Here is a 13,836-nt window from a genome sequence, read left to right as displayed (position 1 = left end):
CAGTCCCTCCCATTCCCGGGGCTCCCCTCAGCCATGGCAAAAGCACCCTGCGCCCCCTCCCTGGGGCCAGCCCCCCCACATTCCCGGGGCTCCCCTCAGCCATGGCAAACCCGCCCTGCGCCCCTCCCTGGGGCCAGCCCCCCTCCCATTCCTGGGGCTCCCCTCAGCCATGGCAAACCCCGCCTGTGCCCCCTCCCTGGGGTCAGCCCCCGCCATTCCCGGGGCTCCCCTCAGCCATGGCAAACCCGCCCTGCGCCCCTCCCTGGGGCCAGCCCCCCCCCATTCCCAGGGCTCCCCATGACCATGGCAAACCCGCCCTGCGCCCCCTCGCTGGGGCCCCGCAGCCAGCCCCTGCCCCGTCCCTGCTGATTCCCCTCAGCTAACACCCTGATGCTGTGACACACCCTGCACACACAGGGGTCTGGGCCTGGCTGGCTCAGGTAGTCCAGCACCGGGGGGTGTGGGTCCGGCCATGGCTCCTATTGGCACCGATGCTGGGCTCCCACCCGGCCGAGCCGTGCGTGCCGTAGCCTGGCACAGCTGCTTACAGGGAGGCGTTCCTAGCTCCGCCCTTTGGTCGTGATGCCCCTGGTCCCACCGCGCTGGGCGCTGAGTGCAGCCTGGCTGCTCTGCGCCGCTAGCCAGTGGTTACTCACCCATGCGTCCCTTACATCTCAGGCCCTCCAGCCCCAGAGCATCTGGTCTCATGGTGCATTGCAGCCTGGCCGGGCCTGGGGCAGGCCGTGGCACTGCCTTGCACAGCGCTGGGGCTAGCGACAGCAGGAGAAATAATGACAATTAATGACTAATTGCTCTTGTCCACACACCCAACAAGCTGTCTCTAGCCCCCTGGTGCTGAAGGACCAGGGGGGCGAAGCCAGGGACCCACATGCCACAGCTGCAAGGCATGCCTGTCCTCGCCGAGATGGGACTTGGGGTGTGTGTGGGGGGTGAGGGTCCTGTCTTTTTCCCTTGGTGCATTGGCTGCATAAGCACATTCCTATGAAATTCAGCGCTGCGCGATGCCCCGAGATGGCCGTAGCCCCTCCCAGCCACATCATTAGCACCGTGGTAAATCAGGAAAAGCCCTGGAGAGCAGTAGGCCCATGAGACCTGCATGCAAGGGCCTGTGTACCCTGGGCAGAGACACAGCCCCTTGCTTGGCTCAGGACCCCAGCTCTGGCTCACCAGGCCTGAGCAATCATTGGAGGCGAGTCAGGCCCCATGAGTGGTTTCTATGGAAACCCTGTTCGAAATTACATTAAAAAGAAATTAAATCAGCAGCTTTTCTGCTTGGCAAGAAAGTGGGGGGCAGTGGAAGGAGGCAAATGGGAGTGGGGGGAGACATGGGGGGGACGCAGGGGTGTGATTTGTGATGGGGCTAGAGGGCAATTCCCCTCTCCCACCTTGATTTGCCCCCCCCATTATCTTTCACTCCCCTCTCACCCAGTTGTTGCAGGCGATAACATAATTAACTCTAATGCTGTACATGATGGCACAATTCCCCCCCCCCCAGCCACACATGATTTTGTCTGACTGATGCCTAGGAGTGGTGGGGGAGAGACAGGGTGATTGGGATAATAAATGGGGGGGAGCAGTGAGACGGGGGAGGGGCAGCACCAGTGGGGGATGGGCAAGCATGCCCACCATTGCCTCCGCCCCCGCACAGAGCGTGATGCAGGACGCTGCAGCCCAGCTGGTTGGTGCAGGGTGCAGGGCACTGGCAAATCCTGCTTTTCACAGTGCTCGTTGCGAGGGGTGGGGCACAAACACCAGGGTCCATTTGGGGCATAGGAACAGCCAGTCCTGTTCTCCCATGTGGGGCCAGCTCGCAGCAGGGAGATCTCAGGGAGCTGGAACTCTGGCGGCTCATGCCACCCAGAGGTGCCTGGGACTTGGCTGCTGGGCCACATGCCCTGCCCCCACCCCAGAGATGTGCCAGGCCCCCAGCCAGCACGGTGCTGGCAGGTCCCTTCGTGGAGGGTGTGACGTTACTGACGTAACCGGTAACCGTACAGATCATTGCTGCAACCACTGTTATATATTTGCAGAAAGAACAGGAGGACTTGTGGCACCTTAGAGACTAACCCATTTATTTGAGCGTGAGCTTTCCTGAGCTACAGCTCACTTCGTCCAGTGTGTTTTGTGTGTTTTGTTTCTAAGTAGCTTCAGTGAAGCATTTGGTCAGCTTCTTGAGAAGGGACCAGTCTCAGCAAGTGCCCAGTCAAGAAACACTTAGCTGTCTATGAAATTTGGGAGACGCCAATCCACATCTGAGCCTTCCTGAGAAAGTTCAAACTAACATGTAAAAATGGCATGGGCCTGTAAAGAACTGAGCCAGGCATGGACCTGTGACTTGCCCATGGTGACTCCAGACGCCATCTTGCTGTGATTTTGCAGGGGAGAACCAAGGGGTTTCCACCCACAAAAGAAAGAATATAAAAGGCTGCTGCAGCTCCTCCATTTTTGTCTTCACTCCTGCTTCTTACCTCTGGCAGAACTTTGCTACACGCTGCAGTGCTGAACGAAGGTCTGAGGACCCCTCCCAGCTGGGGATGTTCTCCAGAGACTGGATTTGAACCTGCCGTTTATTCCATCACTGCTGCAAGCCTGAACCAAGAAGCTGGCCATTACTGGATGTCACTGATTCCATTGAACCAATTCTAGCTCTCATCTGTATTTCCTTCCTTTTATGAATAAACCTTTAGATTTTAGAGACTAAAGGATGGGCAACAGCGTGATTTGTGGGTAAGAGCTGATTTGTATATTGACCTGGGTCTGGGGCTTGGTCCTTTGGGATGGAGGGAACCTTTTTTCTTTTACTGGGGTGTTTGTTTTCATCACCATTTGTGCCCATAACGAGGGGCACTGGTGGGGCTACTGGGAAACTGGAGCGTCTAAGGGAATTGCTTGTGTGACTTGTGGTTAGCCAGTGGGGTAAAACCAAAGTCCTCTCTGTCTGGCTGGTTTGGTTTGCCTTGGTGTGCAAAGGAACCCCAGCCTTGGGCTGTAACTGCCCTGCTTGAAGCAATTTGTCCTGAATTGGTCCTTTCAGTTGGGTCCCACCCAAGCCAGCATCCTTACAGAGGACTCCCCAGAGCAGCTGGCCCTGGCTGCTCCGTGAGCAGGGAGCCCCAGCACAGAGGGGAAAGCCACTTAGCAGCTTCAGCACTGCCTGGGGCACCACCAGTGGGGCCCTGCCCAGTGGCCCTAGGGGCTGCTGCGCTGCAAGGCTTTGGAGCTGGGCTGTCAGAGGATGGATGGGCCAGTGGGCTGGGCACTAGCCTTGAGCTAAGACTCCCAGGGTGCCCTTGGGCCTCTCGGGCTCAGGCCCCGGCTGTATGGTGGAGGGGGTTGCCCTGCCCTGAAGGGTACAGGGGATGGGCTCAGCAGAGTAGGGGAGTCACCTGGGAACTGCCAGCACAGTGCCATAGACAGACACTGCCCCTGTTGGGCAAAGCCTGGTCTGACCCTGACTACTGGGGTGTAGCCAAGGCTAGGGACCCACCCTGCCCGAGCCGTCCACCTTCTCTGAGCTGCCAGTGGCCAATTGCCTGAGGCCTACTTGCCCAGCACCCGTGATTGCTGGAAGCGGTGGGGGGCAGATGCCAGGGTGGTGGAACGGGGGAGGAGTGGGAATATTGCGGCATGTTGCTGGATGGGTCCACCCAGGCTGGGGCAGCAAGAAGGGACCTGGAGGGGCTGGAGCAGCTGCAGCGGTGCGCGGGAGTGGGCTGGGGAGTGTACAAGGTGTAAGACACTGGACCCCCCTGCCCCAGCCTGCAGCCAGCTGCCACCCCATGGCTCAGGAGCTCCCCTCCCGCCCCATGCAGACCCCCCCACTCCCCTTCTTAGCCCTCCCATGCAAAGCCAGCATCTGCTGCCAATGGCGCTGTCTGAGGGCTGCCCCCAGGCCCCTGGTGGCAAACCAGGCACAAGGCCTGTGTAGCTGGGGCCGGTAAATGCCAATGAACCCCCATGCTGGGCTGTGGTTGCCCAGTCCCTGGCCTGGCTTTGGGAATCTTGCCTTGTCCCCCGCTAGACTCTGGTGGCCTCCTCCTCCCCCGCCGCCAGCTGGCCTTTGAGACTCCTCCCCTGGCCTCCCACACAGCTCACAGGATGCCACACTATTCAAAATAGCATTTGTTTTATTTGGAGTTTGTTACTCTGCGCAGGTGATGGTATAAATACATTCTGCACTCAGCACAGCCCCCCTCCTACCCGAGACTCTGCATCGCCTGTTCTCCCCTAGTGTCCTGCTCTGCCCCCACATGCCCTCCCTGCCCCAAGGCCCTGCTCTGCCCGTTTTTGGGGAGATATCCCCTACATTGCCCTCAATGGCATGAAATGGGGAACGCACACTTGGCCGACCATCTCACAATGGGCCTGGCCTGGCTCTGGTCTCCTTTGACCCAATTGGGATGGGGCGGGAGGAAATAGGTCACAGAGCCCTGCGGGGAGGAGAGGACTCAGGCCCTGGGGGGGCGGGATCAGGTGGCAGAGCCCTGGGGTGGGAGTCAGGCCCTGTGGGGGAGGGGCAGAGAGCAGAGCCCAAGGGTGGCGGGAGGGTGGGGGGCAGATCCAGGGGAAGGGAGGCGCATGGCCGCAGCTCTGGCTTGGTCCTGTGGAGCGAGCGAAGCGTGCCCATGTCAGCCAGCAGCCATGCAGGGGGAGGCAGGAGCGGCCTAGCCATTGGCGCAGAATCTGCAGCCCCCCATCCTTAGGCTGAGCCTGCTCTGCAGAGCTGCTGGGACAGTGGGTTAGCCCCTGGCCTCTCACTGGCTGGGGCCCAACCCCTGCACCCCCCGAGCCCGCTTGTATCCGGACACTGATGCCTGGAGCCATGCCGCATCAGCTCGCATGTGGGCAGGCGCTGCCTCAGGGTGCCTCTGCCAGGGCCCCCGTCCCCTTGGCACCCTAGGGCGCATCCTCGGGCACAGCCATGGTGTACAGTTCACTGCTCCCGTGCATGGAGGGAATGGCCAAGGGCAGCTTGTGTCCAACAGCCCGGGTTCAACGCAGCCATGGGTCTCTCCCCCTCCAGGGCGATAGCTGTGTTTGGGCTCGAGGGCTGCTCCCCCGGGGCTGCCCCATGCAGAGTCCTCCAGTGCTGAGAATGGAAGAAACTCATATCACCCCAACTTTACCCAGCTGTGCTACATGTGCCTGCTAGCCCAGCCCTGGGCCCCCCACAGCCCTGACAGTGCCCCTCCATCCTGCCCCACAGACCTGGCCACTCCTGAATGGTGACTGCTAGAACATTGAGGTCTTTCTGGGAGGTAGAGAAGTGTCTAGCAAGGACTGAGCTGAGATGTCAATAAAACTTACCCTGAGCCCCACATACTGTGTGACCCCCCCCACACCATTCACTGCACTACCCAAGTAGGTGGCCCCCTCCCCCGGCACGACCTGAGTCCTCTCCACACCAGGCTGGGTGAGCCAGGGCTCTCCTGTGCAGCTGGCTGATCCCGTGTCCCTGCACTGACCAACAGCAGCTCCCACAGGTGCAGAGTGGAGCCAGAGGCACAAGGCAGGGACAGAGGCAGAACGTGGCAGGCAACAGGGCTGGCGAAGGATGGGAGCAGCAATGGGACTGGCGGAGGGCAGTAAGATATGGCAATGGCAGTGGTGAAAAACATCAAGAGTTGCAGAGGATTGCGGGGAGGGGAGCTGGCAGAAGACTGGTGTTGGGGGGGGAGCCGTAGAGGACTGGGGCAGGGCTGGCAGAGGACGGGGGCAGGGATGTGGGGGAGCTGGCAGAGGATGGGGTGGGGGGGGAGCCAGCAGAGGATGGTGGGGAGGGGAAGCTGGCAGAGGATGGGGTGGGAGGGGGCTGGCAGGAGGTGGGGGAGCTGGCAGACAGGGGCCGGGGGCGGGGCCGGCAGAGGACGGGGGAGTTGGCAGAGGATGGCGGGGAGGGGGCCGGCAGGGGATGGGGCGGGGGAGTTGGCAGAGGAGGAGCCGGTGGAGCTGGGCGGTGGGGTAGCCAGCGGATGATTGGGCATTAACAGGATTTAGCAGTGAGGTGGCGGTGTAGCAAGGTATCAGTGAAGGGGTAGGGGTCCTAGGCCGGGCGGTGCGGTGGGGACGAGGCGTGTGACGGGTGGCAATGGCTGTTGGCAGCGCAGAACGACGATCACTGACTTGGGCCATAGCACACAAGTTATTTGGCTGAAGTACACAGACATGAACAACTGGGGAGGGGAAATATCAAAAATAGAAAAGAGGGCTGCATGGCAGTCCCGCGGGTACGTGCCCTGCCGGCCCAGGCTGCTGGTTTGGTGGCATGGCACAGATGGTCTCTCTTGGGAAGGCAGCGAGCGGGGGCCTGGCTGATGGGAGCAGCGTGGCACACGCTGAGATTCTAACTGGCTTTTTTACTTTATATCAAGAACACCTGGTTTAAAATCTTTACAAAGGACAAAACGCAGCGACTCTGTTAGTGTGTAAAGAACTAAAGATCTGCTTAAAAACATCTCTGCAAAGAGACACGACCGACACAAAAGAGATTCTCTGCAGCAAGAGGAGCAGAGGTGCTGACCCCCACACCTAGGGTTGGCCTGCCAGACTGGGCACTGAGCCCTCGCCCCCCCCAGTGCCAGACCAAGCACCAAGCCCTCACCCCCACCCCCCAGCGTCAGACCGGGCACCGAGCTCCTCCGCCCAGTGCCAGACCAGGCACTGAACCCCCGCCTGCCCGGGGCTGGACCAGGCACCGAACCCCCCTGCCCAGCGCCGGACTGGACACTGAGTCCACCCACCCAGCAACAACCCGGGCACTGAGCCCACCCACCAGTGCCAGTGGTCCAAGGCAGCTGCTTCACACCACAATTTGATAGAGTGCTGGAGCCTTTTCCATGGCACTTTGAATGGCAAATTTCAATCAACCCCACAGGTCCAATGGAAAGAGAATGCCAAGGACAGCTCCTAGCCAGTCCCCAATGTACTTGGGCAGTAGGGAAGAGGGCTCCGGGAGGCACCACCTCCCCAGGGGTGCAGAGTCCTCTAGTGCCATGTACAGGCCAGGGGGCAGGTGCGCCATCACCTCCTCCCCAGGCGGGTCCTTCTCACTGTCCTGCATGGGGGTTTCCAGTGGGATGCAGCATGCAGGGCTGCGTGATGCTCTCTGCACCTGCTCTGCTGTCCGTTCTCCTGCACCACTCTGGCTGGGCTCTGCTGCCCTGGCGTCAGCCCTCTCTGCACATGGAGAGTCAAAGCACTTTACAAAATAAGAACAACAAAATAAAGAGCGAGCTGGAGGGGCGAGCAGCCCATCTGTCTCGCACCAGGGGTCCTGCCAGCCCTGGGGCTCTGCTCCGCCCTGCCCCGCCAGGTGGGTCCATCTGTGTGTGCTGCCCAGTCTGCATCCGTCAGCTCCCGCAGCCCCAGCCTGTGTCCCCGGTGTGCGTGGGTGTGTGCGGGCATGGGTGGGCACAGCCCCTGGAGCTATACCCTGGTGGTGGAGTGTGAGTGCGGGAGCCCCGTACTGTTGAACCCTGCTGCAAAGGTGTTGTAGGGGTGCAGGGTCTGCAGGCCCACCAGGGAGTTGGGGATCATGGTGATGGTGTTGGGGGTCATCAGAGGGATGTCGTCTGGGGAGCGGCGGAGGGTCAGCGTGTAGTCGGGCAGGGAGGTGAGCCGCAGGGCGTCGTGCGCCTGCCCTGACTCGCATTCGTGATGGGCCTGGTTCATCTGCAGGGAGGGGATCTCCTCCTCAGGCGTGTGGCCAATGTCGTTGGGGGCGCTGCGCTGGGGGCTGGGCTGGCGGTGTGTGTCCTGCCGGCGCTTGTCCTTGCGGTAGTAGAGTGCGGCGAAGGCCAGCACGTTGAGGAAGAGCAGGGAGGCGCCCACAGCGATGGTGACGCTCAGCTCGGTGGAGTAGTCCCGGGGGTTCTCGATCAGCAGTGTCCCAGCCTCCTGCTCCGGGCTCCACTTCTCCCTGGGGTTCTCGCTGTTGTAAGCTGGGGAGATGGCTGGACGCTTGGTAGTCCAGATTTTGCCGTTGGGCCGGCGGGTGATGTGTGAGTTCTGCGTGGCGTCTGGTGGTGGCACTTTGGTGGTGGTCGAGGTGTAGTGGAACATGTCGTGTAGGTTGTACAGGTGGGGCACCAGGTGCTTCCAGAAGGCCACCTTGGTGGCTCGGTAGTGGTCTCGCACTCTCGGCTTCAGGCCAATGTGCAGGTACAGCTGGTCGCGAGGGTTGTACTTGGACCACGCCACTTCCTCAAAACGGTTGGCCTTGGTGTGAATGAACTTGGTGTCCTGGGGGACAGGCTTGTTGGGGTCCCTGGGAAACACAACAGAAACCGTCCATGTGGCACTGGAGAAGCACGTAGAGACAGGGCGCTGCACAGAGCTCTGTGGGAGAGCCACACTCAGACGGGGCCCAGCCTGGGCTTGGTTTGCCCATTGGAAGAGACCCTACCAATGCCCTAGAGCCCCGGACAGCGCAGAACGGCCCTTGCTGGTGTTCATCAATCCTGACCCACAGCCCCTGCTGGCCCAGCTCCGCCAACGCTCCTTGATTCTGACCTCGGTTCTCATGCTTCCCCTCATTGCCATAGCTGGACACCTGACTGTAGTAGGGGACTCCTGCGCAGACAGTGAAAGGGGTGAATGTGTAACGTGGGCTTAAGCTAAACCCACCCCCATCCCGGCTCTTGTGAAATCTCCGTTGGATTCAGCCCTCCAGAATGGCAAGTAGGTGCCTGACCCAGCTGAGCACCAGGCTGCTCCAGTCAGAGCTGAGTGGGCTACGCTAACCCCGTGCAGTCTAGCAACCCCCTCCGAATGGCACCCATGTCTCTGCTCGTGGGATTTCCCAGCATCCTCGCAGTGCCTCAAGAAATGTCACCCCTCCAAGGCTCTGCCTGTGCAGAAGGCTCCGCAGTGATGCCCGCCCCCCTGAGGAGTTCCTGTCAGGGCAGGATCCTCACCCTAATGCCTGACTCCTGGCCCCAGAATACGGTAGGGCCCCGCATGCCCCAGAGAGAGGGTGTGCACACACAGGGAGGGAGGGCATGCATAAACACACACAAACACACACACGGAAGTGTGTGACCGAATGCACCCCTGCATTCACACCCTACACATCACTGTAATAATCTTCGTACAAAATATGCCTTATGAGGTATCATTTGAAAACTAGTAACTCACTGGTCAATAATACAATGGTGACATGTGCAGCCACATTCTACGTAAAGTCAGGAACATAAGATGAAATTACGACTGAAATGTGTTTACCAGACAAGTCTGGGGAGGGGGTAAGCCTGTTTCTCAAAGACACTGTTGCCAGGTGTCATCAAAGTTGATTGGCCATCACCAGTTACCTGGCCATTCTTTGGCCATGTCTAGCTCATTAAGCCTTAGTTACTGGAAAGTGTTTTAGCTTTATTTCTCTCGTAACCATTTCTCATGTTACTGCCTTACACCTGTATTCTTTCTTAAAATCTAGCTCTCTGTAGTTAAATAAATAGGTTTGTGTTTTTAAGCAGACCTAATCCAGTGCTGTGTTGACACTGAATGCCAATTAAAGTAGCAAACTGTTGTGCACTGACCCCTTACAGGGGCAATGGACCTCTAATATCTGAGTTGCCCGGGAAAGAACTGGACGGTGCAGAAGACACGTTTTGGGAGAAAATTCAGGACTGGCCGTGTGTCAGGGTCACCCTACAGGTAGCAACCAAGGCTGTGGCTGAGTGTGGCTGGGGGATGAGTGCTGCTAGACCAGGGCTCCAGCTACCCACTGTGACGTTATTGACATAATCTGGGACTGTACAGACCGTACAGATCATTGTTGCAACCAAGGTCTGTAGTGGCACAAAATCTTGTATAAAGGGGGTCAAATAAGGTGTCTAAGACAAGGTTATAGTTTGCTGGTTAGGATTATGCTATCTGTATGCATGTATCATTTTTGTATTTAAAGATATAAGTATTGGCTCTGTACTGTCTGTAGTTGAAATTTCTGCTGTGCTTCTGGGTGACACCCCAGACAAGTTGGTGTCAGCTCTGCCTAGCCTGCTGGGTGGCCCATTAAGGACCATCAGCGACACAAGTGACCCATTGAGAGAAGGCAGACACGCCTGGGGACTCAGCCAGGTGTGCAGGGACCTGCCTAGGGACAGAACTCTGAGGTGTTTCCAGGCCATGGGATGGGCAGCTTGTCCTTGGGACACAGAAAGCAGAGACCACATGGCAAGAGACTATACAAAGCTGCTGCAGCTCCTCCAGCTGGTCTTCAATCCTGCTTCTGACCTCTGGAGGGACTTGGCTACACTGAAGCTTTGAACAAAGGACTGAATGACCCATCCCAGCTGGGGATGTTCTCCAGAGACTGGATTTGAACCTGCCGTTTATTCCATCACTGCTGCAAGCCTGAACCAAGAAGCTGGCCATTACTGGATGTCACTGATTCCATTGAACCAATTCTAGCTCTCATCTATATTTCCTTCCTTTTATGAATAAACCTTTAGATTTTAGAGTCTAAAGGATGGGCAACAGCGTGATTGGTGGGTAAGAGCTGATTTGTATATTGACCTGGGTCTGGGGCTTGGTCCTTTGGGATGGAGGGAACCTTTTTTCTTTTACTGGGGTGTTCGTTTTCATCACCATTTGTGCCCATAACGAGGGGCACTGGTGGGGCTACTGGGAAACTGGAGCGTCTAAGGGAATTGCTTGTGTGACTTGTGGTTCGCCAGTAGGGTAAAACCAAAGTCCTCTCTGTCTGGCTGGTTTGGTTTGCCTTAGAGGTGGAAAAACCCCAGCCTTGGGCTGTAACTGTCCTATTTTAAGCAATTTGTCCTGCATTGACACTCTCAGTTGGGTCCTGCCAGAACCAGCATCGTTACACACACAAACACTCTGGGTGTGCCCTGCACGCTGGTGGCTGGTTGTGAGAGGGAGCTGTAACAGCAAAGCGTGTTGAGACCCCCCCAGGTTATGGGGCTGATGGTGACACAACACTTATTAGTCTGGGTTGCACCCCAGAGTGTGAGTGTGCAAACACACGCACACACAGAGGGAAGATCTGCAGACACACTCTCCTGCCACACTAACACAAAAGCTGAGTGAGGCTCACGCACGCACACACACGGGAGTGCCTGTGGACACACCCAGGGACGGGCACACGCACACACACGGGAGTGCCTGTGGACACACCCAGGGACGGGGCGCACGCACACACACGGGAGTGCCTGTGGACACACACCCAGGGACGGGGCGCACGCACACACACGGGAGTGCCTGTGGACACACACCCAGGGACGGGGCGCACGCACACACACGGGAGTGCCTGTGGACACACACCCAGGGACAGGGCGCACGCACACACACGGGAGTGCCTGTGGACACACACCCAGGGACAGGGCGCACGCACACACACGGGAGTGCCTGTGGACACACACCCAGGGACAGGGCGCACGCACACACACGGGAGTGCCTGTGGACACACACCCAGGGACAGGGCTCACGCACACACACGGGTGTGCCTGTGGACACACCCAGGGACAGGGCGCACGCACACACACGGGAGTGCCTGTGGACACACACCCAGGGACAGGGCTCACGCACACACACGGGAGTGCCTGTGGACACACACCCAGGGACAGGGCTCACGCACACACACGGGAGTGCCTGTGGACACACACCCAGGGACAGGGCGCACGCACATACACGGGAGTGCCTGTGGACACACACCCAGGGACAGGGCGCACGCACACACACGGGAGTACCTGTGGACACACACCCAGGGAAAGGGAGCAAGCACACACACGGGAGTGCCTGTGGACACACCCAGGAACAGAGCGCACGCGCACACACGGGAGTGCCTGTGGACACACACCCAGGGACAGGGCTCACGCACACACACGGGTGTGCCTGTGGACACACACCCAGGGACAGGGCTCACGCACACACACGGGTGTGCCTGTGGACACACACCCAGGGACAGGGCTCACGCACACACACGGGTGTGCCTGTGGACACACACCCAGGGACAGGGCTCACGCACACACACGGGTGTGCCTGTGGACACACACCCAGGGACAGGGCTCACGCACACACACGGGTGTGCCTGTGGACACACACCCAGGGACAGGGCTCACGCACACACACGGGTGTGCCTGTGGACACACACCCAGGGACAGGGCTCACGCACACACACGGGAGTGCCTGTGGACACACACCCAGGGACAGGGCTCACGCGCACACACGGGAGTGCCTGTGGACACACACCCAGGGACAGGGCGCACGCGCACACACGGGAGTGCCTGTGGACACACACCCAGGGACAGGGCGCACGCGCACACACGGGAGTGCCTGTGGACACACACCCAGGGACAGGGCGCACGCGCACACACGGGAGTGCCTGTGGACACACACCCAGGGACAGGGCGCACGCGCACACACGGGAGTGCCTGTGGACACACACCCAGGGACAGGGCGCACGCACACACACCCCCTCCACTCACAGGAAGCATGCACATACACACATCTGGGGAGGGCGTGCACACACGCACGTGTGCAGACATACACAGGGAGGTGGACAGACACACACAGGCCCAGGGAGGGCTCAGCATCCCTCACCCAGTCTTGGCGAAGTTGGTCCAGTACGTCATCACCACGGCACTGAGCATGACGTCATTTTTGGAGAAGTTGCAAGGGAAGAGGTCAGTGGGGCCAATCATGGGGATCCCGAAGACATAAGGCACCTCATCTCCATGGGCCGCGTCAGACCATGCGGGCTTCATGAGGCTCTGGCAGTGATGGTAGAAGGCGTAGAAGTAGGTTGGGGACCCGTAGCGGGCATGCAGGTCAGCCGTCACCACTGACGGCTCCACCCACTGGTGGTCAGTGAACAGGGCCACCAGGGTTTTGCGGCGTGTCTCAGGGTTGTCCCTGTCTGCCCAGTCTGTGTACATGAACTTGATGGTCTCCCGCAAAGTGTCCTTCCCCTCTGGGTAGCCATACAGGTTATCCACAAAGTTGGAGACAGAGTAGTCAAAGTCACTGCCTGAGACACCATCCTCAGGATCCACCACGCCCTCCACAAACTTCAGCCCCTCACCCTGGTTCACCCCCAGCATGATGTCATAGTTCAGGAACTCGCCCTGCTCCATCAGGATCTCAGGGTCATCCGGGATGACATCTCCATCGATGACGGGCCCGAAGGCCACGTGGTAGCGGGCTGGCTGGATATCTTGCTCCACCAGCTCCTTGGCACTCTTCTGTCGCAGACAATCCACCATGTCCACAGTGTCCAGCACGTTGCAGCCCACCTTGTCGGCCAGCAGGCTGGTATACTTCACAGGCTGGTAGTTGACTGCCCAGCTGGAGAGGGCAGAGCCGCTCTGGATGATGGCTCTTTGGAAGAGACCTGCAGGCAAAGAGGAGCATGAATGGCAGCTCATGGCAGGGGCACTCTAGGCACAGCACAGAAGGGGCTAACCAGCTCCTCTGTGTAGGAGCCCCCAAACACACAATCATCTCACATGGGGGGATAGAAGCAGGGGCCATAGCTTCAGGAGAGGCCCTTGATGATGCAGGACTGGACCCTGGGGGGCATGGGACATTGCCTGCAGGCCTCTTCCTGCTCTCCTTCTCTTGGTGCGGCAAGAGTGAGATGTGAGTCTGACTGATGGGCACCTAAAGGCTCTCTAATGCAGAGCCCCATGGGCAGCTTGCCTCAGGGCTACATCTAATGCAGCGTCCCCCAGGCCCCAACAATCACAGGAACTTCTCAAAAGTCTAAGTCATGGGTTTGGTCTGTCCGCCCCCCGTGCCTGAGACAATTACAGCGCTGCCAGTGATTTTGGTCCCAGGCCCACTGCGCTAGGTGCT

The 13,836-nt window shown here is 59.1% G+C and overlaps 1 protein-coding gene across 10 annotated transcripts in view; it reads right to left on the bottom strand.

The window, feature by feature from the left end:
- NLGN3 (neuroligin 3) overlaps positions 1–13,836 on the bottom strand; it is a 133,338-nt gene that overhangs the window by 10,156 nt on the left and 109,346 nt on the right. For 8 of the 10 annotated variants that reach the window (XM_084639119.1, XM_084639117.1, XM_084639120.1 and 5 more), the window contains 2 exons: positions 12,583–13,372; positions 4,131–8,287 (listed from right to left, as the gene is read on the bottom strand). In XM_084639119.1, the coding sequence (XP_084495245.1) occupies positions 7,447–8,287; positions 12,583–13,372 (1,631 nt within the window). In that variant the 3' untranslated portion in view covers positions 4,131–7,446. Of the gene's footprint in view, positions 1–656; positions 771–2,489; positions 2,611–4,130; positions 8,288–12,582; positions 13,373–13,836 lie in introns of those variants that run through there. The other 2 variants (XR_014712976.1, XR_014712977.1) reach the window with 2 other exon arrangements.

This window comes from Lepidochelys olivacea, assembly GCF_965140295.1.
Source record: "Lepidochelys olivacea isolate rLepOli2 genome assembly, chromosome: 9".
In the NCBI taxonomy this organism is placed as follows: Eukaryota; Metazoa; Chordata; order Testudines; family Cheloniidae; genus Lepidochelys; species Lepidochelys olivacea.
Note: the sequence above shows the minus strand (reverse complement) of the source record. Positions and strands in the feature narration are given on the sequence as shown.